Source organism: Mixophyes fleayi, chromosome 6 (genome assembly GCF_038048845.1).
Source record: "Mixophyes fleayi isolate aMixFle1 chromosome 6, aMixFle1.hap1, whole genome shotgun sequence".
In the NCBI taxonomy this organism is placed as follows: Eukaryota; Metazoa; Chordata; class Amphibia; order Anura; family Limnodynastidae; genus Mixophyes; species Mixophyes fleayi.
This window is the reverse complement of record NC_134407.1, coordinates 158,861,087-158,887,832: the sequence shown is the minus strand read 5'-3', so window position 1 is coordinate 158,887,832 and position 26,746 is coordinate 158,861,087. Positions and strand designations below refer to the sequence as shown.

The 26,746-nt window shown below is 39.1% G+C and overlaps 1 protein-coding gene across 1 annotated transcript in view; it reads right to left on the bottom strand.

Moving 5' to 3' along the window:
• Nucleotides 1-852: 852 nt before the first annotated feature.
• The window catches only part of CAVIN1 (caveolae associated protein 1), a 38,764-nt gene continuing 12,870 nt past the window's right edge, over nucleotides 853-26,746 (bottom strand). The window contains exon 2 of the mRNA XM_075176908.1: nucleotides 853-3,550. Within this exon, the coding sequence (XP_075033009.1) occupies nucleotides 2,885-3,550 (666 nt within the window). The 3' untranslated portion in view covers nucleotides 853-2,884. The remainder of the gene's footprint in view (nucleotides 3,551-26,746) is intronic.

The following is a 26,746-nucleotide window of genomic DNA, read 5'->3' as shown; positions in this document are numbered from 1 at the left end:
TAGAAAAATACCTTTTTGGCAGGGAGGCATCAGAGAGGGAGAGAACCACAAACCATGACTCCATGAGGTCTTAATCCAACTCTACAGCTTTTATTGTGATAATATGCATTTTGAAAAAGCGCTAGTGAACATTGCACCAATCTTTACATGAATATTTGACTCTACTTGTAATTTAGTCAGTATTTTGGACCATGCCAGCAGGAGTGGATTGGACATAGGCCTTAAGAGTTTTCCGAGTAGAATTGCTGGTTAGAAACGTTTCCGTTTTATATTTTTCTTTTTTTTAAGTAAGGAACTCAGCGCTAATCAAGGCCGACCCTGGCTTATTAGTGACCGACCCCAGTATTAGTCTATTACTGGTAGCTGGTCCCACCCAACGGACCAACCACCCTATTATATGTGCTGCAAATCAGCTCAGTGCTGACCTATCCCTCCCCTTCCTGCTTCTCGACTCCCTTCTCCTCTATGTGACTGGTCAAACTCCCCTCATTGACATCAAATTCTGCACAAATCCCCTGGTACCTGTTCTATGGAGGTCAATTATGTCTAAGTGAGGTTCTGCTCACCCTCATTCTTCTCTCAAAAATGATATGGAGATGAGATGAATTTAAATAATGCACAAACCCTTACTATGGTCAGGCTTGTTTGTGATCTCTTTGAGTTCCCATGAAGTCCTTCCTCTTGTACTATAATACTTGTGCTTTTATTTGCTCTTTGCCTTTTATCTGACAGCCATTCTATGGAGAATTTGTCCTGGAGGCTTTATAATATTCTTTAGTAATTACTGCATAGTCTAATCTGTTGGTAAACCAGGTTATACCTATTAGTAAGTCAAGATAAAGTCACACCCAATCTTGTTAAAAGAGGTTTTATTTGATGAATTGAATTATAGTCATAACAAGATGGAAAAAGAAAATATTTCTTACTTGTCCATAGCATTTATCCATAACATTAAAGTGTAATTGCATTTTATTTACTCACCACTGACAGACGTGTTTAATCTAATATAACTTTCCTCTTAAACTGGTTATCCTTCTGAAAGCACCAATGAATCTATTTTATACAAATGTAGCCCCATCGGGATAAATGCATAGTAAAGGGAGTTCCCCTATCAATGCACAATGCCACTTTGGACCAAGGGGTTAAATATTTACAAGTGAAGTAAATTCACTTCCTGCATGTGTCATAATCAAACCTAAAAAGTATTAAGCCATAGATGAGTGAAAGCAAAAAGAAAACTGCTTCCTATACTCTGATACCTCTCTGAGATTAACTCAGTCAGGTGATGTCACTAGACCCAATTGGTCAGCATGGCTACGGTCAGGTCATATTTCTATTGGTCCAAATAAAGCACATGGCATCACCAACAATTTGCTATGATCACACTCCATTGAAAAGCTGAATTGTAGACATGGTGATCTGAAACTTGCCAGAGATTAAATCTCCTCTAGCTTCTTCCTTTGTGACTGCTGTCCCTGCATTGATTTGGGTCCACTTCCCACCATTACTATTCAGTTTATACTGTTGTTGCATTCAGTAGTGTCAGGTCACTCTAGATCAGGGCAACTCAACTTTTTTTGTTAACTTGCACCCCATGATGATTGTAACTGTATCCTCTATAGGGTGTTCATTTATACTAGCGTACCCCCTGAGTGTAAATTTATCTAAAGTACTCACTAATTATTAGCTTTATACAAGCCATTACTTATGCATTTCTTGAATGTGTTTTATTCTTTACTAAGAAATTTATTTTGATTTAATTTAACACACAGAAGTACGACTTAAATCTATCTGAGGTACCCCTTGGTCTACATATACCAAAGGTTGAGATCCTAGGCTCTAAATACTTAATTGACTATAGTCCAAACATCATTTATAGACTCCAGTAGGTGCAAGAACACATTTAATAAAAGGCTATCTGGGGTCTAGACAAACTGGGTAGTCACACCCACTGCTACTGGGGCACCATAAAACCTGGCATTTCTGAAAGCTGGCACCCTTTCACTTCAGATGATGATCTCTTATGCCTTTTCTTCTCTTCCTTTGAAAGTTTCTTTTCCCACTATACTGAATCTGCATCTGGTCTATTTGTGCATTGAAGATTTCATCATTTAGACACACATCTTCCATAAAACAGCTCAGAGACATACCTCTCATCAACTAGTACAACATACCTCACCTACAATAAAATCTTTTCCAGATTACACCAAGATATTTCCCATTGAACAACTTCAAAAGCCAAACAAACTATAGCAAACATAAAAATGCTATAGATCACACCACCCCAATACTTATATGTAGTAATGAGTGCTAATGCCGACTATGATCCATTCTTTGGCGTAAGCCTTGGTCATTCAAAAACCAGTTCAGCTAAATGAAGGAAAGGTTCCCTTAATTCGTTTTCAGTATAGCTGCTCTTTGCTATCCTCCTAAGACTGAAAGAGATGTTTTCTAAACATTGGCTGCATTATTGCACTGAATTTTACTAAAGATAAACTTTGACTGTAACATTTCTTGGCAAATAAGGCCCAGTGTCTGTTTTCTTTGAATAAACTTGACCAGTGTGATAGTATTACCAGCTGATTATTAGGAAAGACAGGTGTGCTGCGTTTATACATATATATATATATATATATATATATATATATATATATATATATATATAATTATATAGCGATGACAGGATAAGTTTTATTAACCCTTTACTGAAAGTGCAGCCTGCTTAATAGAAAGATGATTATATATATTTTTTTCTTGTGTTAAGAGCTGCAAAAATATTTTAAAAAGATATATGTGAATATGAAAAAAAAGAAAAAAATTAATCTGAAATGTGAAGAAGGTTATAAACTGAGCTGTCCAAATGGAAGGCATCCTTGTACCCTTCCTAATCGCTGTCGCTTCTTTCAGCTAACACAGCATCAGTGTCCTCTGTGATTTTCAGTAGTGCATTGGGATCAGGGCTCTCTCCTCTCAGCAACTCGTCTACCTCTCCTTCTTCATCACCATCCCCTCCAACTTCCACCATTTCTGTGGCCTGCACTTCAACTTCACCCTCACGGATTTTCTTGACATAGAAAGTGAAGGGAGGCACCTTGTACACAGCTGTTTTGGAACGAGCATAGACTGGGTGGTCAGGTGTGAAGGACTTTTTTAACTTATCCTTGGAGGTCTTAATCTTCTCTCGCCTCTCGTTTGTTACTATCTTGGTTCCAAGCTTGTTCATCTTCTTTTCAATGTTATGTCTGGTCTTCTCCAGGTTCTGCTTGGTCTTTTCTAAATTCTCTTTGGTTTTCACCTTGGTCTTCTCCATCTTTTCCTTTGAGAAAGCTTTCTTTATGTTATCAACTCTCTGCAGTCCACTTCTCTTGATGCGCTCAGCCCTTGACTCTTCAATGATTTCTTCTACCTCAACCTCTTCATCGGAGGACAGCTGGATATGTTCTGTGTCTTCCCTGTTCTCCTTTTCTTCACCTTCCTCTTCAACCTCCTGCTTCTCAGAGTCTTTTAGAGACTTGCTTATGCTAAGCTTGGATGGCAACTTCACCTCATCCTGGAATAGGGAGAAAAAACATGAAACATTTAGCGAAAGAGGTAACTGCTATGGTCAGCAACATTTTGTATATTTTAATGTACTAGAATATGTACAACTGTAATTAGTTTTTGTAGATGTAAACAGAATGAAAAAGAATATATATATATATATATATATATATATAAAACTATAAAAGTGATATCCGTTATTCTTGTTGTATAGAGACTATATTTAAATATATTAGTTTTAAAAAGTTGTTGGTGGAAAATAATTTAAAAATCATAAGTGCTCCCTCTGGGATTGCTCCCTCCCACCTCCCAAAACTGATGATAATGGCCCTGATTCATTAAGGAACTTAAATTAAGAAGTTTCATCGTCATCATCACCATTTATTTATATAGCGCCACTAATTCCGCAGCACTGTACAGAGAACTCACTCACATCAGTCCCTGCCCCATTGGGGCTTACAGTCTAAATTCCCTAACATACACAGACAGAGACAGACAGACTAGGCAGGGCCATCTTAACAACATTATGGGCCCCCGGGCAAAGCAGTGCATCGGGGCCTATAGTTATAGATATATAGATGTATACAGATACAGATACAGATATAGATATATAGAGATAGAGATAGATAGATGTACTTGCTCAGTGACCCTTGAAGGTTTTTTTTGCAGGTTTTTTTCTTTTGCAGGATTATTTATTCTCATTAAGAGCCGTGCCTATGGGGCCCCTGGGCTGCTGCCCATCGTGCCCAATGGAAAAGATGACCCTGAGACTAGGGTCAATTTGTTAGCAGCCAATTAACCTACTAGTATGTTTCTGGAGTGTGGGAGGAAACTGGAGCACCTGGAGGAAACCCACGCAAACACAGGGAGAACCTACAAACTCCTCACAGATAAGCCATGGTCGGGAATTGAACTCATGACCCCAGCGCTGTGGGGCAGAAGTGCTAACCACTACGCCACCATGCTGCCCCAAGTTTCTTATTTCAGTCTCCTGGACAAAACCATGTTACAATGCAAGGGGGGAAAATTAGTTTTCTGTTTTGCACATAAGTTAAATACTGACTGTTTTTTCATGTAACACACAGATACTTGATAGCTTATTAGTACACTGAAATTTAAAGTTGATATTTGTGTGCTACATGAAAAAACAGTCAGTATTTAACTTATGTGCAAAACAGAATACTAATTTTCACCCCTTGCATTGTAACATGGTTTTGTCCAGGAGACTGAAATAAGAAACTTCTTAATTTAAGTTCCTTAATGAATCAGGCCCAACATGTTTGATCTTGTCCCATCACAAAGAATAGCAGAACAGTTTATAGGACAATGTTAGATAGACAATTATAGCATATAGCATACATCACAAGAGGACAAGTTCATAAATTCCAAGGAGTTAATCAGTGCAGGAGAGAACAATCTATGGGCAAATCAGTGCAGGAGAGAACAATCTATGAGAGAATCAGTACAGAAGAGAGCAATCTATGGGAGAATTAGTACAGGAGACAGCGATCTAAGGAAGAATCAGTACCGGAGAGAGCGATCTATGGGAGAATCAGTAAGGGAGAGCGATCTTGGGAGAATTAGGACACGGTGATCTATTGGAGAATAAGTAGAGGAGGCCGAGATCTATGAGAAAATGGTCTATAAGCAGGGCCGGATTAACCTGAGGTCTAACTGGGCTATAGCCCAGGGGCCTCGGGCATCCAGGGGGCCCTTCAAAGTCCTCAGCAGCATTATTGATCGGCCCGATCAATGCTGCTAAGCACTGTCACTGTAGTCCTCCGTCCCCAGCACTCAGTAATCTGCATACTGAGGAGATCTTGCGATTGAACTCTCGCAGGATCTCCTCAGTAAGGAGCTTACAGCGCGCCGGGGACGGAGGACTACAGTGACAGGTAAGCGCTTGGGGGGGGCCCTCACGGGGTACGGGAGGGGCGGCGGGTGGCTCACATTGGGGGCCTCACGGGGGAATGGAGACGCCCTTAGCCCAGGGGCCTCCATTCCCTTAATCCGGCCCTGTCTATAAGAGAATCAGTTCATTAGAGACTAATCTATTTGAGAAACAGTAGAGAAAAGAATGATCTTTTAAAGAACCAGTACATTGTGGGCATGATGTATTGTTTTTGTCAGTCGTGTGCTCTCCCCATATAATTGATTGGCTACCGCCATTCCCATCGAGAATTATGGGGACTGCGGTATTATTCTGTAATTTAGCTAATGCAGGAGATATCTTCAATATCTCCTGCATTAGGCTTTTGTTAAATAGTTAATTTACTTAAAAATGCCTAAGCCATGGGGAAAAAAATGTTTCTGCATGGTTTAGGGCTTGATAAATAGGCCCGTAAGCATGTTGGCTACTTGCCCATATGTTAAATGTACTAAAGGGCAAATAATCTTTATTCTGAAGTTCAGAAACCTCAGGCCGATCAGAAAATAATACAGCAATAGTGGCTTTGAAGCTTGGACGAGACTTTTTAAATGGCTCAGACAACTCCTAATCACTGCAAGATTTAGCATTTTTGTCCTCTAGTAATTTTTTCAGATAGGCTTGATTTACAGTATTTAATCGGTTAACTGAAGTCCTCACCCCTCACCTAGCACCATATGTTAAACCAGCTGTGATGCCTGAGCATATTCTGTTTGTTCTTAACTTTATACTTTAGCAGGATTTACACAATTTTCTGCAGTGCATAGCTGGCGAGTAGTCGAATCATTTAATTTTTTTCCATGTGCATATTATTTTCCATCCCCATGTCTGTGCCAGAAATCTCCATACACATGAAACACTTTGTTCCATTCCCTACACAGTCAGGAAAGTTGCTTTATAAGGGCAGTCCTCATATTTTGAATGCCTTTTTTGTGGAACTATGAGGAGTAATATATTACATACACTGGGGGGTATATTTACTAAACTGCGGGTCTGAAAAAGTGGAGGTGTTGCCTATAGCAACCAATCAGATTCTAGTTAGCCTTTTAGTACATTCTACACAATGACAGCTAGAATCGGATTGGTTGCTATAGGCAACATCTCCACTTTTTAGAACCTGCAATTTAGTAAATATACCCCCGGGTCTCAATGTATAGGCCAAATATTAAACATTACATTCTGGAACCATTCCTAAAATTGTATAGTTCATCCTTGTACAGCAATAGTGTCTGAGAATTTGTAAAAGTTGTTGAGACTGCCAAGATAATTTACACATGTGGCACAGTGCATCTTTTTTTGTGTAAGTGCACCTACTTGCACGGGTCAGTGCATACTCGTACATATGTACACAACAGAACTAAGCACCGTTTTTGTCCATTTGATGAACATAATCATTACAGTTATAGTAATCATTATAGGGCAGCATGGTGGCTAAGTGGTTAGCACTTCTGCCTTACAGCACTGGGGTCATGAGTTCAATTCCTGACCATGGCCTTATCTGTGAGGAGTTTGTATGTTCTCCCCGTGTTTGCGTTGTTTTCCTCCGTGTGCTCTGGTTTCCTCCCACACTCCAAAAACATACTGGTACTGGGCTCTGTAGTGACTACCCAGCTTCACTTACACGTACACACGCAGGGAGGACTCTGAATACTTCGGATACACTGAGCGTGCAAGCGGGCTACGGGAGATCAGAAGGAGCAGCACTCAGGACTGCATCTGTAACATCTATGGTAAGAATCATGTCCGTAGGACTCCGATCCTCTTGCTGGACACCACGCTATTTTATCAGAAAAGATTAACACATTATGCATTTGTGTTAAGTTCCACACTCAGAGTATCGTTCTCCTGTCTGCTTCTAGATTTCAGTATTTACAGGAATTTACCCTCCGAGTGAGCCTCCGTCTGTACATCTAACTTCCACTATACATTTTTCACTTCTTACATCTGGTTCTTATATTGCAGTGCCCTCCTTATTATTGCATTACTGGTAGGTTAATTGGCTGCAAAAAAAATACCCTAGTCTGTGTGTCTGTCTGTCTGTCTGTGTGTTAGGGTATTTAGACTGTAAGCCCTAATGGGGCAGGGACTGATGTGAGTTCTCTGTACAGCGCTGCAGAATTTGTGCGCTATATTAATAAATGGTGATGATGATTACAGTTTTAAAATTGGGTCTCCACAGAACATATAAGTGTAACTAACTGATAGGAAACTTAAGATTCCAAATCCATAAGAGAACTGGGCACACTAAAAAAATAAACTTCTTCTTTACTTAAGGAGAAAAAAAATAAGAGGTTTAATCTACTTGAATGTACCTGGTTCTCCTATCAATGTTCTGATGTCTACTGCTTCACTTTGATGCTGCAAGCAAAGTGGGCTACTCTTTATATAATCATAAAGGTGTGATACATATGTGCGACAGTTACATGATCAACCTTTATATGGTCAATATTTTAATATAGACAGGGTTGGAAAGTCAACAATAATAACATTGACAGTATTATTAGTTCGATAATTCTAATGTAGACAGTATTATTAGGTTGACAATTCAATTGTAGACAGTAGTAATAGGTCAACAATAATATCCTTAATGCTAACCCTATCTCTAACCATATAATACTATCCAGGGCCGCCATCAGGGGGGTACAGGGGGTACCCTTGTACCGGGCCCGGGCTCACCAGGGGCCCGGCGGCACACCCGTAGAGGCGCTGCATTTTTCATTTACTTTTTATATTGGCACATGATTAAGGAATAGTGTGTGAACTGTTACCAAGTTGTGTTCTGAATAAAGTTATCCTATCGGCTGCCCCGCCTCTTATTTGTGGAGTAGAAGCCGTACGTGGGTAATCAGACTGTGTTTGTTAGCAGTCGGTGGTATTACCACGCTTTTGCATATTTACTATCTTAGTGGAGAGACCACGTTTATTTCAACCAGACACAGAAGCCTTCCGTGGTCGGCAGTCTTGCTTCCATCATCTACTTGCTGAGATGACGAGAGGAACCTGATTTCCTTTACTTATGTGTAAGTAACGGATTTTCATTTTCTTTGGGGATTTTAATCAGAAGTTGATTACACCTTTCCCTTTTTTGTATATTCTACGGACTAACATCGGGTGAGGTTGGCCACATCTGTGATTCATCCCAGCACAAGATTCATCATTTATTATTGGACTTATTGAGGATTTGAAGATTTCTATTGTGCATCATATCATCAAAGACTTTCATAGTGTTTAGCTGTATTGACTTATAGAGTTATGAATGGCTGTGCTCTGTAGTTAATTATAGAGCCGTAACTGTACCTTTAGCACTTAACTTCACTAACAGGAAGTTCGGCTTTTGAAACGCAAACTTGCATTCCACTGCGGAAGTTAAGGCCTGAAGAATCAATCTCTCCCTCTCTAATATATATATATATATATATATATATATATATATATATATATATATATATATATATATATATTACACATACAATCACTTTTTTTTTACATAAAATTATATATATATATATATATATATATATATTAGGGCCCCCCTTAACTTACCTTTCAATCGCCTAAGTCCAACCCCCTTCACGGAAGAGGGGACCAGGGAGGGAGCCGGTTCGTGACCACAAAAGGTAAGGTTTTTCGTTTTCAGTTTTTTTGTATACAGGATTTTTTTTTCATTGCCTTGGGCCCCTTTCCCCCTGGGCCCCCGGGCACCTGCCCAGTCGGAAAGAAGCCCCTGGTTCAACAGGGGGGGGGTTTCGGGGGGCCCTGCCTGCTTCATTGTACTGGGGGGGCCCCACGATTTCTGATGGCGGCCCTAATACTGTCTACATTTGAATTGTTGATCTAATAATACTGTCGACTTTCTGAATGTCGACCAAATGAATGTCTATCCGTTCTGCATTATGCTGTGCAAAGCCATCATCATCATCATCATCTATTTAGCGCCAGCAGATTCTATAGCGCTTTACAATTGGGAACAAATATTAATAAAACAATACTGGGTAATACATACATACAGAGAGGTAAGAGGGCCCTGCTCGCAAGCTTACAATCTATGGGAGTATGGTTTGATACACAAGGGTAAGTGCTACATTATATTGAATATTTGTCCAGCTAGAATGCAAAGGTTGCAAAGTATTTAGTGGGCTGTATGCTCAGTCACACAACTATGTTGGTCAGAGGGTTGTTGTCTTGTGTTAGCTGTGTAGAGGATGGTAATAGGGTAGACTAGGGAGATTAAGAGGGTGGTAGAGGAATATTATAAGCTTGTCTGAAGAGGTGGGTTTTCAGAGAGCGCATAAAATTTTTCACACTCGAGGAAAGTTTTGTGGTATGAGGGAGTGAATTCCATAAAGTTGGTACAGCCCAAAAAAAGTTCTGTAACCGAAAATGGTAGGAAGTGAGGAGAGTGGAAGAGACACGCAGATTTTGTGCAGAACGGAGGTGTTGAGTTGGGAGATATTTTGAGACAAGTGAGGAGATATATGTCGGTGAAATTTTGTTGATGACCTTGTATGTTAGTAGAAGATTTTTATTTTGGATTCGTTGAAAAACAGGCAACCAATGTAGAGACTGACAGAGTGACTCGGCAGACGATAACCGATTTGCAAAGAAAATCAATCTAGCTTGCAAAATAGATTGTAGGGGCTCGAGTCTGATTTTGGGAAGACCAGTAACAAAGGAATTACAATAATCTATGCGGGAGATGATGAGTGCATAAATTTAAGTTTTTGTAGTGTCTTGTGTGAGATATGTATGTATTCTGAAAATGTGTTTAGATGTATGCAGCATGATGTAAATATAGAGTTAATCTGGGGAACAAAGGATAGTTGCAAGTCAAGCATCACACCTAGGCAGCGAGCTTGAGGGGTGGGATTTATGGTCAAGTTGTCAACAGAAATTGAAATGTCAGACAGGAAGCTTCTATTATTGGGTGGGAATATTATTACTTCTATTTTTGAAAGATTGAGTTTGAGTTGGTGAGAGGACATCAAAGATGAAATGGCAGAAAGATAGTCAGTAACGCAAGACAACACAGATGGTGAGAGTTCAAGAGAGGATAGATAAATTTGTGTGTCATCCGCACAGAGATGATACTGAAATCCATGCACAGTTCCTTAGAAATAAATAGAATTGTGTGGTGTCACAACCCTTCTGATGCAGCACCTGATTTGTAAATAACCAAAAGATGTCTGGGCCACTTTGGTCCCACCCTTCTGACAATACAGTCTCTCTAAGGCTGGTACACACTACAGTATTTTCAGTAGATTATCAGGCCAATCAGACAATAAAAAACTGATTGGCCCGACATCATAGCAGTGTGTACCCTACAATGAGGAATGATTATCGTTCCAAAGCCCATCATATCGTTGAACAAGATTTGTAAACTGAAATAAAAATCTTGTTCAACAATGGAACACTGTTGTTTCAATTCTGCAGTGTGTATGCACTCTGCAGAATTGGACCAACAATTTAACTATCAGTTTGCTGTCACTGAGAGGAGAGGCAGAGAGGAGACCATGGGGTATATTTACTAAACTACGTGGTTGAAAAGGTGGCAATGTTGCCTATAGCAACCAATCAGATTCTAGCTGTTTTGTAGAATGTACTAAATAAATGATAACTAGGAGCCTGATTCATTAAGGATCTTAAATGAAGAGGATTCTTTTTTCAGTCTCCTGGACAAAACTATGTTACAATGCAAGGGGTACAGTTCTGTTTTGCCCATAAGTTAAATACTGTCTGTTTTTTCATGTAGCACACAAATACTTGATAGCTTATTTGTACACCGAAATTTAAAGTTGATATTTGTGTGCTACATGAAAAAACTGTCAGTATTTAACTTATGTGCAAAACAGAACACTAATTTGCACCCCTTGCATTGTAACATGGTTTTGTCCAGGAGACTGAAATAAGAATCCTCTTCATTTAAGCTCATACTTGCCAACTCTCCCGGAATGTCCGGGAGACTCCCGCATTTCGCGAGAGTCTCCCGGACTCCCGGGAGAGTGTGGCAATCTCCCTGATCTGCCCACTTCCTAGTGAAGTGGGCAGAATTAGGTCCAAAACGGCACGATTCACCAGGAATCGCTTTGGTCCCACCCGCGCTGTAAAATGACGCGGTTTGTGTCATTACGTCGCGGGGGCGGGGCCAAAATGACACGTTTTCGGAGCCCCGCCCCCTGTATGCCCACTTTCCCCGGCAGGCTCCCGAATCATACTTGCCATAAGTTGGCAAGTATGTTTAAGATCCTTAATGAATCAGGCCCAAGATCTGATTTGTTGCTATAAGCAACATCTTCACTTTTTCAAACTTGTAGTTTAGTAAATATACCCCCATGGGGTGTACCCAGCCTTTGTCTATGGGGAGCATTAACAAATGAGCAACAAGGCCAGAAACTGCCATTGTGAGGACCTTGTGTCTGTTTTTACAGGCCTGTGTACCATTATGCATAGCACATTTTTGCTTGCACTGATGATATGCTAGACTACTTGTGAGTCCACAAAAATGAAATTGTGTTTTATGGAACAAGATATTAAAATGTGTAAGGAGTGAAAACTGCAAACATCAGAATGTGTTCCGGATGATGAGGATGGCTCTGAATGGCTTTACAAATGCATTATAATAGACCTAACATTTACTCAGCATTTGGAGAATAAGTAGTGTAATATTTATAGGTAGCCAGTGGTCGAAATGGAAATTTGGAAGTGGTAGTATGGAAAATGTAGGTGAATGGAATTTCAGTTTTACAGTCAAAGCAGTAGGAGCAGTGGCGGTATGGCATACCACCATATACCAGTTCACTTTGACTACTGCTTGTAGGCACTTATCCTATGTCCCTGGACAGCCACTGTGCTGATACTTGTGACCCAGTGTGAATCTGCTTGCAATGAAAGGCAAAATGTGTTTATTGCTGACCCTCACCTGATTGATGATATCATCAGGCCTAGTCCATTGCATAGAATGCTTTTCTCGATCATTATCTATTAAAGTCAAAAAGAGGCTGTGTCGTTGGACTACCTGGGAAGACAGGAAGAGGGAGCTGTGCATCTTCTGTCCCTGGTGTGCCAATGTTGCTGAAGCTAGAGAGATAAGATATTTTCCTTAGTTTCGCTAGCAAGAAGGGATTTAGTATTGGGATAATTTGATTCTAAGAAATAAGCAGGTTAGCTGTCCATTATATTGCTCAGGGAGTATAGGAAAATAGCCTTTGTTGAAGTGTATTATAATTTTGTTATTCTGTAGATCCAGAGACTGCATAACTACCAGCATGGGTTGACCAGAACCGTTCTTGTACTTTGGGAGGTATGCCCCTCACATTAAACGTGTGTTTGTGTGTGTGCAGATTATTATATCCGTACCTGAATTACTGAATTACTCTTCATGGGAAATAATGAAATATACATTTGTCATAATGAATTGTGAATTTCTCATGTAAGAGTTTTTAGCCCTCAGTTACCCTAATGTGGTGTGTCGTCACCCTAGTCGGACAATAATACGTGTTCACAGAATTCACACACAGATATTTTATTGAATGACAGATTTTCATGAAAATATTTGCGATACCGTAGAGGAACAGCACACCATATACATAAACAATGTAGACCCAATTCATCAGTAAAAGTAGTAGTTAGCAGGCTAGTAGTAAACTCTGACAAGAGACTCAAGTGTGCATATATCCTGAACATAATAAAACTGGATATCTTTTCAATGAAGAGCAGCTTGACCTTCAGTTGGAGGCCTCCTTAGAATGTGCCTTACTTACATCCAGCTTGTATCAGATAACCTGTCCCAATGCAGTAATACTGTGGTAGCTTTTGCAGATTACAGCCTCATGTAGTGCTACCCCAAGCTATGATCTGACTGGGCAATCAGGGGTGCCTGATTGTATGGGGTGCCAAAAATAACATCCGACAGATTGTATTGGGTGCCAGAAGAACATCTTTGTGATTTATAGAGTGATTGTATAGAGTGCTACAATGACAACAAGTTGAATTAAAGGGGTTGCTCTGATGGATCTAAAATGCTCTGGATGAATGCATATAATGAGGGCTGAGGCATCAATTGTCAGACATGAAAAAATGAACATCTAAGCTTCTTGTCCCTCTGACTGCAATATTCTTATTCAGAATGTTGGGCGGCAGACATAATACAAACTGCATCTTTTATCTTATGAGAGACAATACAACAAGGACAGTAAGAGAAGTGGACACCCAAGAGTTAGGAAACATCATGATATAGTGATGAGTGTAATAGAAAACTTACAAGGTCTGATGGTGAGGTGGACGCATGTTGGGTGTAATTTACACAAGAAAAAATACCTAGCAGATAAAATATTCCTTCTCATGTCTAAATGAAAGCCTCTCCAGTGATAAGGCGGCACATGTGTCAGATGTCATAGATCCTCCAAGCACGCCTATGCATGCATATTCTTTGTGGGCATACGCACTGCAAATATTCATAATTTGTGCCGTGCAAACGGGCGTCCATTCAACTCAGCATCAGGCCCACAGTGACAAACATGTCTGCTTATACTGTGACAAGTATACAGATTTCAAAGTCTGATTGCAGACTTCTTTCTCAATGCAGTTATTAAGACATCCCTTGCAACATAGAGATGCCATATGATACAGGTTTATGTTGAACATATCTTGTGTCTCTGCCTTGTTATTCACATTTGCATTAGGCTTAGGGTGAACCGTATTGAATACTAAGTTGCGTGGTATGTTTTAAAAAATGAGAGCACTCTGAGCAATAAACAAAGTGATTAATATCTTAGCAACACATTTCATCCATGTCAAGGACTGACTGGACAATGAACAGCTGGAACATACTGTATCATGTGGGTGTAATATTTTCTCTTAGTTGGTCTGAATATCAGCATATGCACTTCTGTATACACTAGGATTCACTCTTTGTAACCCAACTCCGTGACTGCTCAAAGTGTTAGACAACAAGACTTAGGAACATAGCTTGAAACTAATTAACACATTAACTCCTAGCACTGCAGAAAAAGACAGAAGCAGCATAATGTCAATGTTTTTCACAAAGTAAAATTGGTGTTTTGCTCATGAGATTTGGTTCACAATAGAGAACTAAATATAGCATGTCATTAGAAACATGGTGCATACTCTCTGTTTAGCATCAGAATAAATTATCCCTAAATTGCTGATTTTCCATTAACTATTCATGCAGGGATAAATACATCCATGGCTAAAGTCTGAAATTGCCTGCATGGACTTGTAGATGTCTCAACTTTAACTGTTGATCATGATTCACCAGACAGGTTATTTTTGTGTGCACTACAGACAGGAATACTGACAGAGAGATACTATGACCTGCGGAGTGCTTGATGACATAGCTTGTACGTTTGGAAAGCTTGGAACTCTGCTGTAACACAGACGTTTGTATATTGTGTAAAACATAAAAGATGGTAGTATATCCTGGTATGTATCTTCGCAACATGCAGGCCTCCCTGTGCATGGTTATTTTTATTCCACATTGACAACTTTGCTTTGATGTTTTTCAGGAATTTGTTGTTCTACTTTGGGTTTTCTTTATGCAATTGTCTATCTGTATGTATGTGCTGTTTGCATTTTTGCCTTGTTATATAAAAAAAAAATGGTAGCTTATGTATGATAAAGAAAACTGTTACTCTATGATGATCTGATGAGCCACAATCTACGCTGGCATATAACCTATCCAGTCAGAATTCCAGTTGGAGACAAATTGATAGTTGCTTAATTACAGTGGCAACAAGTAAAACTGGTCAAAAATTGGTCAAAATATAAAAAAAGATTGGTTTTTGATGTGAAGTTTACACTTTTGCGTAGTGTGCTCCGCCTGCCAGCAAACCTAGGAACACAATTTGTTTTCAGTAATCGCTCAAAAGGCTGGGAAGAAGATACGCAATCTGCAGTGTGCTTAGGCAATATACATAGGCACAATAATGCAAAAATAAAGTAATTTGTGGTGAACACCCAATATGGTTTGTGAATGAGGTCCACTGTGTGCAGGTGACAGGAGCAGTACTTTGTGGGGTCTGAAATGAAGTGACCGCAGATGCCCATCACTTCAGTGATGGTAACATAATTGCCAGCATTTAAAACAATTAGTTAATTATAATGAACCTTGTTGACACTGTTGAATTATATATACTCCTATATACAGTATAACATTTCAATATATCACATTCAGGTAAAGAAGAGGTATTGATGGGAATTTTAACCAGCAAATTTAGTACTGTGAAGTTTAAAAGTCTACCCACCTGTCCAGATTTTCACAGGACAGTCCTGATTTTTATGGTCAGGCTGGGTGTTACTGATTTGAGGCTGTGATTTGGATCTAGGTAAGCCTTCATCGTTATCAGTTTTGCCCCAATTTCATTGGTCCTGTTATGTAAGTATAATGTGGCATAAGATTTTGGGGGCTGCAAAATTTAGGATACTAGTTCTCTTTCTTCAAAAACCTAAATAAGTGGTCTCTTAGTTGTTGGCAGATGTAAAAAATGATTAAAAAGTAGCAATTATAGCCTTTTATTGATTATTGTTGTCATACAATTGTTTATTAGTTTGAATAAGGGATGAACAGTGCTCCATATAGCTGCCGCCTCCGGCAGCAGGCTGATTGAGCACGCTAGTGGTCAGTTGGTTAGTACACAAATATGAATCTCTACAAGACAAATCTCCAAACATGCAGCTCTACAAGACTCTGTGGATTGGGTATTACATTACTGGTACTGTACATACAGTTGTAGTTTCTTATAATAGCTTTTATTTTTATTTTTAGCATAGCCTCCAAATTTCTCCTTCATGCTTGTGATTAAACTGATTACAGCCAACGCCCAGCGAAACCAAGGCTTAGGTTTATTCACAATGTTAATCTGTATTCTATGATATATAGCACATTCTGCTGTCATAGCAACCCCAAACTGTTTGGTGAGGAAAGATTTATGGGAATGTGCTTTCTTTGAGCCAGCTGCTTGTACCTGTCACACTGACACAGCAAAGGAATCATGCCTGTCACAGATGTGGTGATCCATGCTTCAAATCTAGTTCAGGTCTGTGGCTAAATTCACTATACTGTGCTGTTTCTACTTTACTGAATAAATGTCTGTAAATAGAACTTATGGGTTTCAGGATGGCGATAGCATTAGAAAAACAATTTAGAAATGTTTTATTATTTAAATAAAGCATTTTTTCAATTGTGAATTATTTTTAAATATTTTTAAATTTTTTTTCCTATTTTTATCTATTTCTTATAAATCATTTAGTATTATTTTTTAAAAATTAGTGGAACTGAAAGCCCAAATCTGGGCTCTCAGTATCCCTACACATGCGTGAACCAGCTCGTTGGCAACGCATGTGCAGATACCCTGGCAATGGCCTGGCAAAGCAGTAAGATTTTATTGATAAATTATGGTGATAAATGATTTTCTATGACCAGATAAATAAATAAGCCCTATCGCTGTTTATTGATAAATAAACTAGATAAGTCATTGTGGCAATTTTCTGCTACAAATTAAAGTTCTTTAACCATGGTACTGAAGAAAATGCTATTATTTACATGGTCCAACATACTTGCATTCGTCCCCGAACTGTAATTTTTCCAAGCAGGTTTGACGCAGTCAACAAGCCACTCACTCTGGCAAACTCTCTGTGTACAAGTACAGATACCAACTATACAGCTTCTCATTGACTGCAAGACTTTTTGTGACATCACCCTCCAAGGCCAATTTTAGTTAATAGCTGACAAGGAGTACAAGAAGAGCTCTCAGTGATGAGGTAAATGTGTGCATCCTCTGAGTCCAAAGCTGCCAAGTGGATCTGTTTCTAACAAACATATAGTAATTTTGCATGCTGAAACCATATTCATGAGAAGCAACCATTAGTGACAGCAGGTGTCTCATCACCACAGAGCTCCATGATCCAACACCACTATATCCCTTACACAATGTGAATAAAAAAATAAATAAAATACATTATTGTACCAGTTCTTTAAATGATCATTATTTTATCTTTGCGCACATACAAGTGATAAAATGAGGAAACTAGGGCATCCAGTACCCCCAGCATTTCTGCCATCCCAAGCCCAAGCGTGTAAGGTCTTTAAAAAGTGCAGGCAGAGTGACATCACTGAAGCTTGAAGTACAACGTGAATCAAAAACTGCAGTATGGGATTGGCAACCTTAAAAATGGCAGCACATTTCTCTTTATTTCAGCCATGAAAAAAAAAAAGACTCAAAAACGACCTGGTCATGTCCATATCACCAGGGAAGGGCTGGTAAATTTTAGCCTGGTTTAGACTCGACTCAGCAGACTATTAGGAACATTTTAAAGGAAAAAATATGCAGGTGGCCCAGGGACCCAACCCAAGGTAGCCCACTATGGGACCAGCCCAGGGGGCAGATACCAACCTGCCCCCCAGCCCAGCCAGCTCTGCATATCACAATCAAAAATGCTCCCACATGGCCCTAACTTGCTACAAAACTCCCCCTTATGCCCTCAGACCCCAGTAGCCACGAAATGTCCCCAATGCATTCAGATCCCCACTTGTTATAAAATACTCCCACAAGCTCAGACCCATATAATCCCTCAGATCACACATGTACCTCAAACCTCTCCAAGTCCCTCAGACCTCCTTACACGGCACTCACTAATCCCCTCATGCCTCCACTCGCAAATCTACAGCCTAAAAATGTCTATTAATAAAAAAAAAGAAGATATTCTGCACTCCTTCCTCCTCTGACGTGCTGCATGACCACTATGCGTTGTGCAGAAGAGGTCACATGATGTGGAAGCTAGCTGATCCAGTTTAGTCTTATTCTCTGGCTAATACCATAAGCAGAGAATAAGTCAGATCAAGAGCAAAGTGCCTATTGCCCACCGCTGGCTTAGATTCACCTGCTCAATAGCAAAGTAAGTGTGCACTAATAGACAAATTCATTTTCATGGCACTGCTTCTTAAATATAATGATTACCTTATCACATCTGCTCATGAACAAAGAGTTTACTTTTTTTTTAAAGAAATGGCAGCTGGTAAATGAGAAGTTATACTTACTGCCAGTGTGCTTCCCCACAATGCTTTGCACTAGGTGTAAATAATGGCCCAGGAAGCTATTTATGGAGCGGTTGTGTTATTCACAGACCATATTTTGGCTTTCATCCACAACCCAGTTTAGCTCATACAACTCTCTCTCCTCCATACATTCCTGGTTCACACAGTACCCAACAGAGAAAATAGACACAACAAATAGAAGGGATTTAAAAAAATATCCCCAAAAAAACATATGAGCTGCAGTGTCTATTATCTGTTGATATAATGTTTTTAAAATGGAACGAAGCTCAAGAGGCATCTATTTCTGAAATCTTGGATTTTAATGATTGGCAATCTTTTATAGAGGGTGGTACCTTACTGTGTAAAATGATAGCGAGTAAAAAACTAATTTATAGGTCCATTGCAGAGCCCAGTAAATGAGCCACGCAATAAATAAATACATATATATATATATATATATATATATATATATATATATATATATATATATATATATATATGTAACAGCATAGTTGTTACTACTTGTATTAATGGTTCTGTTTCTTTTTCATGCATCAATATTGCAGAATGTCTTCTGTATACACTACTTACATTAGCATAACGCCCACCAGTTATTCCAAAAAGTTTTGCTGCTAGAGGAAAGTTTGTGCATCTGGTACTATTGATCAAATGCCAGAGAGTAACTGAGGTCCTTTTCATAAAGACAGTTGTTTCAATGACAATTATGTGTGAGAGCAAGTGTGATGGAATCCAACATGTGAATTGTTGATCCCCAAAAACTATATGATGAACTGGTACAAATCATGGCATTGTATCTTTCCAGGCTGCATTAGATCTATTTCAGGACTGTTGTGTATCCATACCTCCCAACTTTCCCAAATGGAAGATCATGAAAACCGAGGCCACACCCATGATCCTCACAAACCTCTAACAATCAGGACTGATGAAGTTATGTGTTTCAGTCCTGACATATTCATTTTCAAACTCAACCAGGCTTCATTGTGGACGTAAGGATCTTAGAACCCCATTGTACAAACTCCAACACCAGCCATATTCCACAGAACCCATTGCATGGACTTCATTACCTCGCTGCCATGGACATTCAATAATTATGGAAAGCACTTTAATAATATCATGCAAATGCCACAATGTGTTGTAACCCGTGGCAATCTATCAAACACTTGGGGCCTGAATCATAAGGGACGTAAATGCCAATACGCGCTGTATTTTGCGTAAAGTCGCACTGCGCATGCCCACATCCGGACCATACGCCAGTGAACGCAGCATAGTCTAATTCATCTTTGAGCACAAAGGACCCATACTACAACCTACAATTTCATGGGCGGAACAAGGAAGGGACTGGAGTAAGAAGGGACTGCACGTAGGCAATGTACAATCGTGCCAATGCTAGAATATGTGTTTGCAATCAAGTCCAATTGTAAAAATGCATTTTATGTACAGTAGACATTCATGACATTCTCATAAATGTATTTTATGGGGGGGGGGGGGAGAAAAAAAAACCTTTATTTTTTTAATGTTTTGTCATTAATGACTACATAAAAGGGTGACATTGAGTGAATAGCTTTTTTTCAGCAAAATACAATGACTTTTTTTGTGTTTGAACAAAGTAGTTCTGCACATGTCACACTTAAGTTGGGTACACACCTATGCAATCATACTTCAAATGCAAGGTCTCTAACGTTTTAACCAACTGAACATTGCAATGAGCATCCCAATTCAGGCATACACACCTACACCATTTATCTTCAGATCTATGATCTTTATCTCTCATAACCATCTGCTGAAAAGATTGTGACTGTACACACTCTACAGATATCTGCCTACACTGCTGGTCGTGAATTCATACACACTTCCACATTTGTCCGAGATCATTCCATCTTTGATCGTGAGTTTTAGGAAGTTTAGAAAAGCATATCAACAGATGCAATATTTTGGTATGATATATGATAAAACACCGACCGTGGGAGCGTACACACTCTTTAAATATCTGAACAAACAGTCATGAATCGTGTGATCTACACGATAATTTCATAGATGTGTAACCAGCTTAAGCCATGAATGCCTGCAGTAGTAGATACAACAAATATTGCTTTTATCACAAAAATAAGTTACCAATGCTTTTGAAGCTATTTCCAGTTAATTAAACTAGAACAAGGTATGTGACCTGCAGATGATATGCTTATTTGTTCCTTGCAAATCCCCAGGTTCCTTACTCCAGTAACATCCAGAACATAAAATCTGCTTTTGCAATTAACACCTACCAGGAATATAATGGAACAATGGAGAGAGCTTGGCGGGCGTCACTCACTGAACAATGAGTGTGAACAGGGGCCGGATACACAAGGTTTCACAGGCTGAATTTTCATTACACTATTATAATGTACATTAACTCTTCACTTGACAGAGGTCTGCAGTACCAGCTTGGATTATGAGTCCAGTGTATTCTGCACCAGTTAAATCTTTGCAGTTGTGTTTTCATTTGTTATAAATTCTGTACAAAAAAATATAATGTTTTTAAACTGGGACTAAACCCAACAATTAAAAACATTTTAAAATCCAAGAGGTATCAAGTTATACACGTGGAAGTGATAATTGGGTATTTTGGATCATCATGCATATAAATTCTGTAATCTTAACTATAATGGTCTCAGTAGTACTAAGCTGCATATAATAAGAGCAAAAAAAACTCTATAGAGGTCATTTATGAAGTGCACTAGATAAGCAACGCAAAAACCTTTGGTTTTTCACGAGTGTGCTTAGATTTGCAAACTAGAAATGCGCCTGTACAGGTATGCGAAAAAAGATGCACACAAGTGGAAATGTCACGTTAAACTCCAGCCTCCTACCCCTTTAGCGCTATCCCTTTCATTACAAAAACACATCCATTTTTGTTCCCTAAAAAGTGATTGGTTTAGACTCAGTTATGGCTGAAATTTCCTATGAGTGAGGAGAGATTGGCACTTGGTCTTTACATGTGGCAGATTTGTGCGTGTACAGATCGGAATGTAACTAGAAATATGATTCTTCAATGAAGTGCAGAATATGCCCCATTAAAAGGACCAAAAGTAACTTTGCTCTGCACTGACGCTGTTATGCGGGTTGTAAACGACCTCATATGTTTGCAGAAATTTTTTGTTCTCTAATTTTTCTCTATGTGATATCTAAACAGATGAAATATGTTAAAAAGTGTACAATATGTTGTTATCAATATAAATGGAAGTCGGTGACTTGGGATGTGAAACAGACTTTCAAAGAAATACAACAGTGTGTTTTGGAGTAAAACCCACAGTATACACTCCTTAATAATAAAGGTACATACACTCACTGCTATTATTTCCATTACTGCTCCAATAATTAGATCTGTTATAAGCAAACATCTGCTGCCTATTTTTAGCTTTTTTTTTCCATATATCCTATATGTTCTTTTTTATCCACATATCTTTCTAAAGGCACAATCACAGATATTTTCCATCCAGTTATGAAAACAGAAAACATGTATGACATTTAGAACACATTGCTATGTATGTAAATCATATTATAGCATTGGAACTTGCTAGTGTTAAATGGAATGCATCTGACTGTATTTCCTATCTGCTATTCAGCCGTTGCATTTTTAAAAAACAAATATATACAATATATTTTTTAAAAACTTATTGAAAGCCTATTTGCCACGGCTTGAAAGTAATGTCTTCTAAAATGTTTAATGTGAATTCTTGGATCATTGGTCTTCAGGCTTGTCTCTGGACAATGTTAAGATTACAATGTGAATAAATCCAGAGAATAGCAGTTTAGCACAAGCAAGATGGCTGCCTCATGCTCTGCAACAATTGAAAGTGCTGGGAGTCCTTATGGGACAAAGTCACCATATAAATGAAGCATTATTTTTATTATTATTACTGACACACTAAAGTGCCTGTAGGCATCAGTGAACCCAAAACAATTCAAAATAATAAAACGAAAATCTATGGACACACTGGATTTTAACTTTCATAAACTCGTCATAATAACTCATCAGAACACTGAAATATATAGGAAATAACCAGCCTAGAGATGAATCCATGTTTATATTAGCTCTAACCTTACCCAAATCCCCTTTCGGAGGTCCCATGTGTTGTAAAGTGGACTTCATATCTTGACAAAGCAGATAAATACACTAAGACATGAACTTATCATTTTTAGCACAAACCACAAAGGTTTGCTGCAGATATTTCAACGAGCTTGGGTTATACAGTAATGGAGTTGAACAACTAGTTGTGAAATTTGCCAAGTGTGGTACAATGCACATACTAATTGAGATCGGTACAGACCTGTGCATTAAGTGGGTTCAATGGAGAGGAAGAGAGGTTCCCATTGAGAAATGGAGCTTCTTGCAATCATAGGTATTATTGGCTTATCATTGTCTATTTCCTCTCTTGTATACACACATCCAATCAGAGGTCAGTGCAGGACAAGAAAATAACAACTATTACCTCTTGCTGATAGCAACTCATCTCCTAATATTGTTTGTAGCAGAGGTTCACGAATACAGAATCTATATTGGGGTCTATTTTGAAGACTATCTGCAGATTTAGGGGTTTTTTTTATACCGATCACCAGACTGAGGTTAGCTTTGACACTAGTCACCTGGTTGGGATCTGTATGATTATCACCAGCTTCTAGCTGAGTAACATCATAATTGAGGGAATTATACAAGTTATTTTTACTTATGTCTGTTTGAATGCAACCTCTAGTTATAATAAAATGTGTTCAATCTGAGCATGTGTGGCATGTGGTGACATTTACAGCTGCACTTTAGATCAGCACTGGGCCATGCCTCCTATAGAACCATCTTCTCGCCAGTATAAAACAGTTGTGATGACGGTGGGAAATGACAAAGTGGTTCTGAGGAGTGATATCATACAAAGGGCAAGATTGTTCCTCCTTTTGTGATCTAATGCGGCCTTCTTGGTGAAAGCAGCTGCCACCACAGTGTAGAGTAACAGCCACTTGGCACACAGATACTATGAGCTGGTGGATGACCACAGGACTGCCCATATAGCATGAAAGCAAATGGTTTTTTTCCAGAACTAGAGGAGGAAGGAGGTTTAGTTGAAATAAATGTGAAGGACAGTCATGATTGCCAGCAGCTGACTGTCTTGAGATTTCTACAATAAGTGGTTCACCTTTCATGTCTACACCTTCAACTGTCTCTCCTCACTCCAATTCAACCACAACAATGGTAGCTGCACAGGAATGCCAGCCACCACTGCCGCTTTAAAATTGGTGGCTGATAATCTTTGTCTCTTACAGTAGCCAACAGACTTTTCCCACCAACTACAGTTATGCCCCTATTTTGTGTATGAATTGTTCCTGACACCTCTTAGATTGTAAGTTCATTTGGACAGGACCATCTTTACCTTCTGTATCATGTCATTGTATGTTATCTATTTGTGCTTTCTCTACAAAGGATAATAATAATACAAATAAACTGTAACAACCAGCCCCCCTATGGTACAGGCTATGTTGCACTTTTCTTTGACTATCAATAAATATTGCAGCATTGCTGCACACTGTTACTGTTTTATCAGCATGATATTTTTTAACCCACATCACATGCAATCAATGATGGGTAACAATCTTGCAAGCTGACTTTCCCTCAGACATTGACATATGTATATTCCTAAGGCAGAACTACACTAGAATGTATATTTCATGAGAACACAATGTTATATTATCTGCAGCCTCATTTTCAAATTTCAGAAATTAACCACGCAAATACTGCATTCAGACAATCATTGATCACTTTACACAATGTACACAGTCTTTTTAAATACAATCCTAAATTCTCTATAGGAAAGTCACGGTCGTCAGACCCTGCATGCAAGCAGTACAGATGTAGGGAACATATTGCACTTGGTCTGTTACCACCACTCACAGATCAGTGACTCACTGCAATAATCCACATTTCTCCTTAGTGACAGTAACCATAACACATCCAAAAACAGCCTTCTGCAAATGTAAACTCTCACACTGGCCCACACAACTAAACTACAAAGGACTATACAACTTTTTCTGGCTTCTAAAACCTGATCAGGAATCACAGGAACTGTCCAGAGCTTTGAACAAGTTTCCTGTTTATCTCAGAGTGCACTGATTTTTTAAGATTGTCTCTTACAGTTTTATCTTAGAAAACTTAATGTTCTCTGTATTCACAGGATGTACAGCACTGCATTGCATGTACGTCTTTTCCATATGCAGATTTATATCACATATGTGTTCACCCCTAAACTCATCATAACAACTCATCAGAACACTGAAAAATAGGAATTAACCGTCGAAGAGATGAATCAATGTTTGTATTATCTCAAAATGTCTGTCTAGGAGTATTGTCTTATGTCCAACTAAACTGCATCACATTCAGCTGTATAGTGTCTCTAAAGCTGGGTATACACCTATGCAATCTTAGTTGAGATGCAAATTCTGTAACAATTTCACCAAAGATTGAAAGTTCCGATGAGCATGTCGATTCATGTGTACACATCTACACAATTTACCTGCAGATCTGTGATCTTCATCTCTCATAACCATCTTTTGCAAAGATCATGACTCTGCACACTCTGTAGAGATCTGCCTACACTGTTGGTCATGAGTGCATACACACCTTCACATTTTCACGTTCCACCGTTGATTGTGATTTTTAGGGAGCTTAGAAAACCAAATGAACATATGCGATGTGTTTTGGTATGATAAAACATGATTATGGCAGCGTAGACACTCTTGCAATATCTTAACAAACGGCCGTGAATCGTGTGATCTACACCATAATTGCATTGGCGTGTACCCAGCTTAACAATTAAATTCAAATATTACTCTGCATCATCATCATCACCATTTATTTATATAGCGCCACTGATTCCGCAGCGCTGTACAGAGAACTCATTTACATCAGTCCCTGCCCCATTGGAGCTTACAGTCTAAATTCCCAAACATACACAGACAGACAGACAGAGACAGACTAGGGTCAATTTTGATAGCAGCCAATTAACCTACTAGCATGTTTTTGGAGTGTGGGAGGAAACCAGAGCACCCGGAGGAAACCCACGCAAACATGGGGAGAACATACAAACTCCACACAGATAAGGCCATGGTTGGGAATTGAACACATGACCCCAGTGCTGTGAGGCAGAAGTGCTAACCACTTAGCCACCGTGCTGCCCAACCTCCCAACATTTCATTTGGGAATCGGGACAGAATGGGGTTATGATTATGTTACAATGGGGGCATGCTTAGCTCTTTAGCAGCCACCCACAACCATAATTATCTCCCCTAAAAACACTCCTGCATCTATGGTAGGTGCCCACCTCCCAGCAGTCCAAAAACAAGACAAGTTCTGATTGTTGAGACAGAACTTTAGAACCAGAACTGTCCCACCCAAATCAGAAAAGTAAGGGGGGGATATACTGCATGTTAGTTAGCATTACATCTATTAGGAAGGGAGATGTGCACGTCTTCTTTATATTAAAATGAGTTGAGGGGTATTGGTGGAAAGTGCTGCAGTGACGTTACAATTGATAAGCTGCACTATCAAGAAAATTGGTTCCGCCCACAGAATAGATGTTTCCATTTTGTGTAGTTGCAAAATATACTTTTCACCAACATTTGTGTTACATCAATAGGAAATACAAGCAGGCATCATCAGGAAAGGACAACTGCGGATGGAAAATAATACTTTATGATTGTGACATTTATACATTAATCTAAAATGCAATCAAGATAAAAACTGCAGATTGATATATACGGTCTACCTTTTTTACCTTAAAGTATTGGCACTGTTTTATCTGCTAGCTGAATGTTATTGGAAGCCTGTGTATAACAATTCCATAGAATTATTTCAATGCATTTATCCTGTTCCCTTTCCTCCCTCTGTGTTGTAGACTGTAAGCAGACACTATATTGGTGATCACTTGCCAAAAGCTGCAATCCATATTTAGCTTTGTGATTCACGTTCCAGACATGCAGGATCCCTGCATTCCTGCAGCCTGCGGGAACCAGGCAATAGCAGCACTCCCAGAGCTGGACACTTCTGTCAGACCCCTCTCTGCCACACCTAAGTACTTGGCCTCTCTGGTCATCAGTTGTCCTCAGGGCACCTCGAGAATTATCTTTTGAATTCTTAAAGAAAGCTTAACCACCAGTAAGTTTCCTTAAATGGAAAATAAAGTGGGCAACAG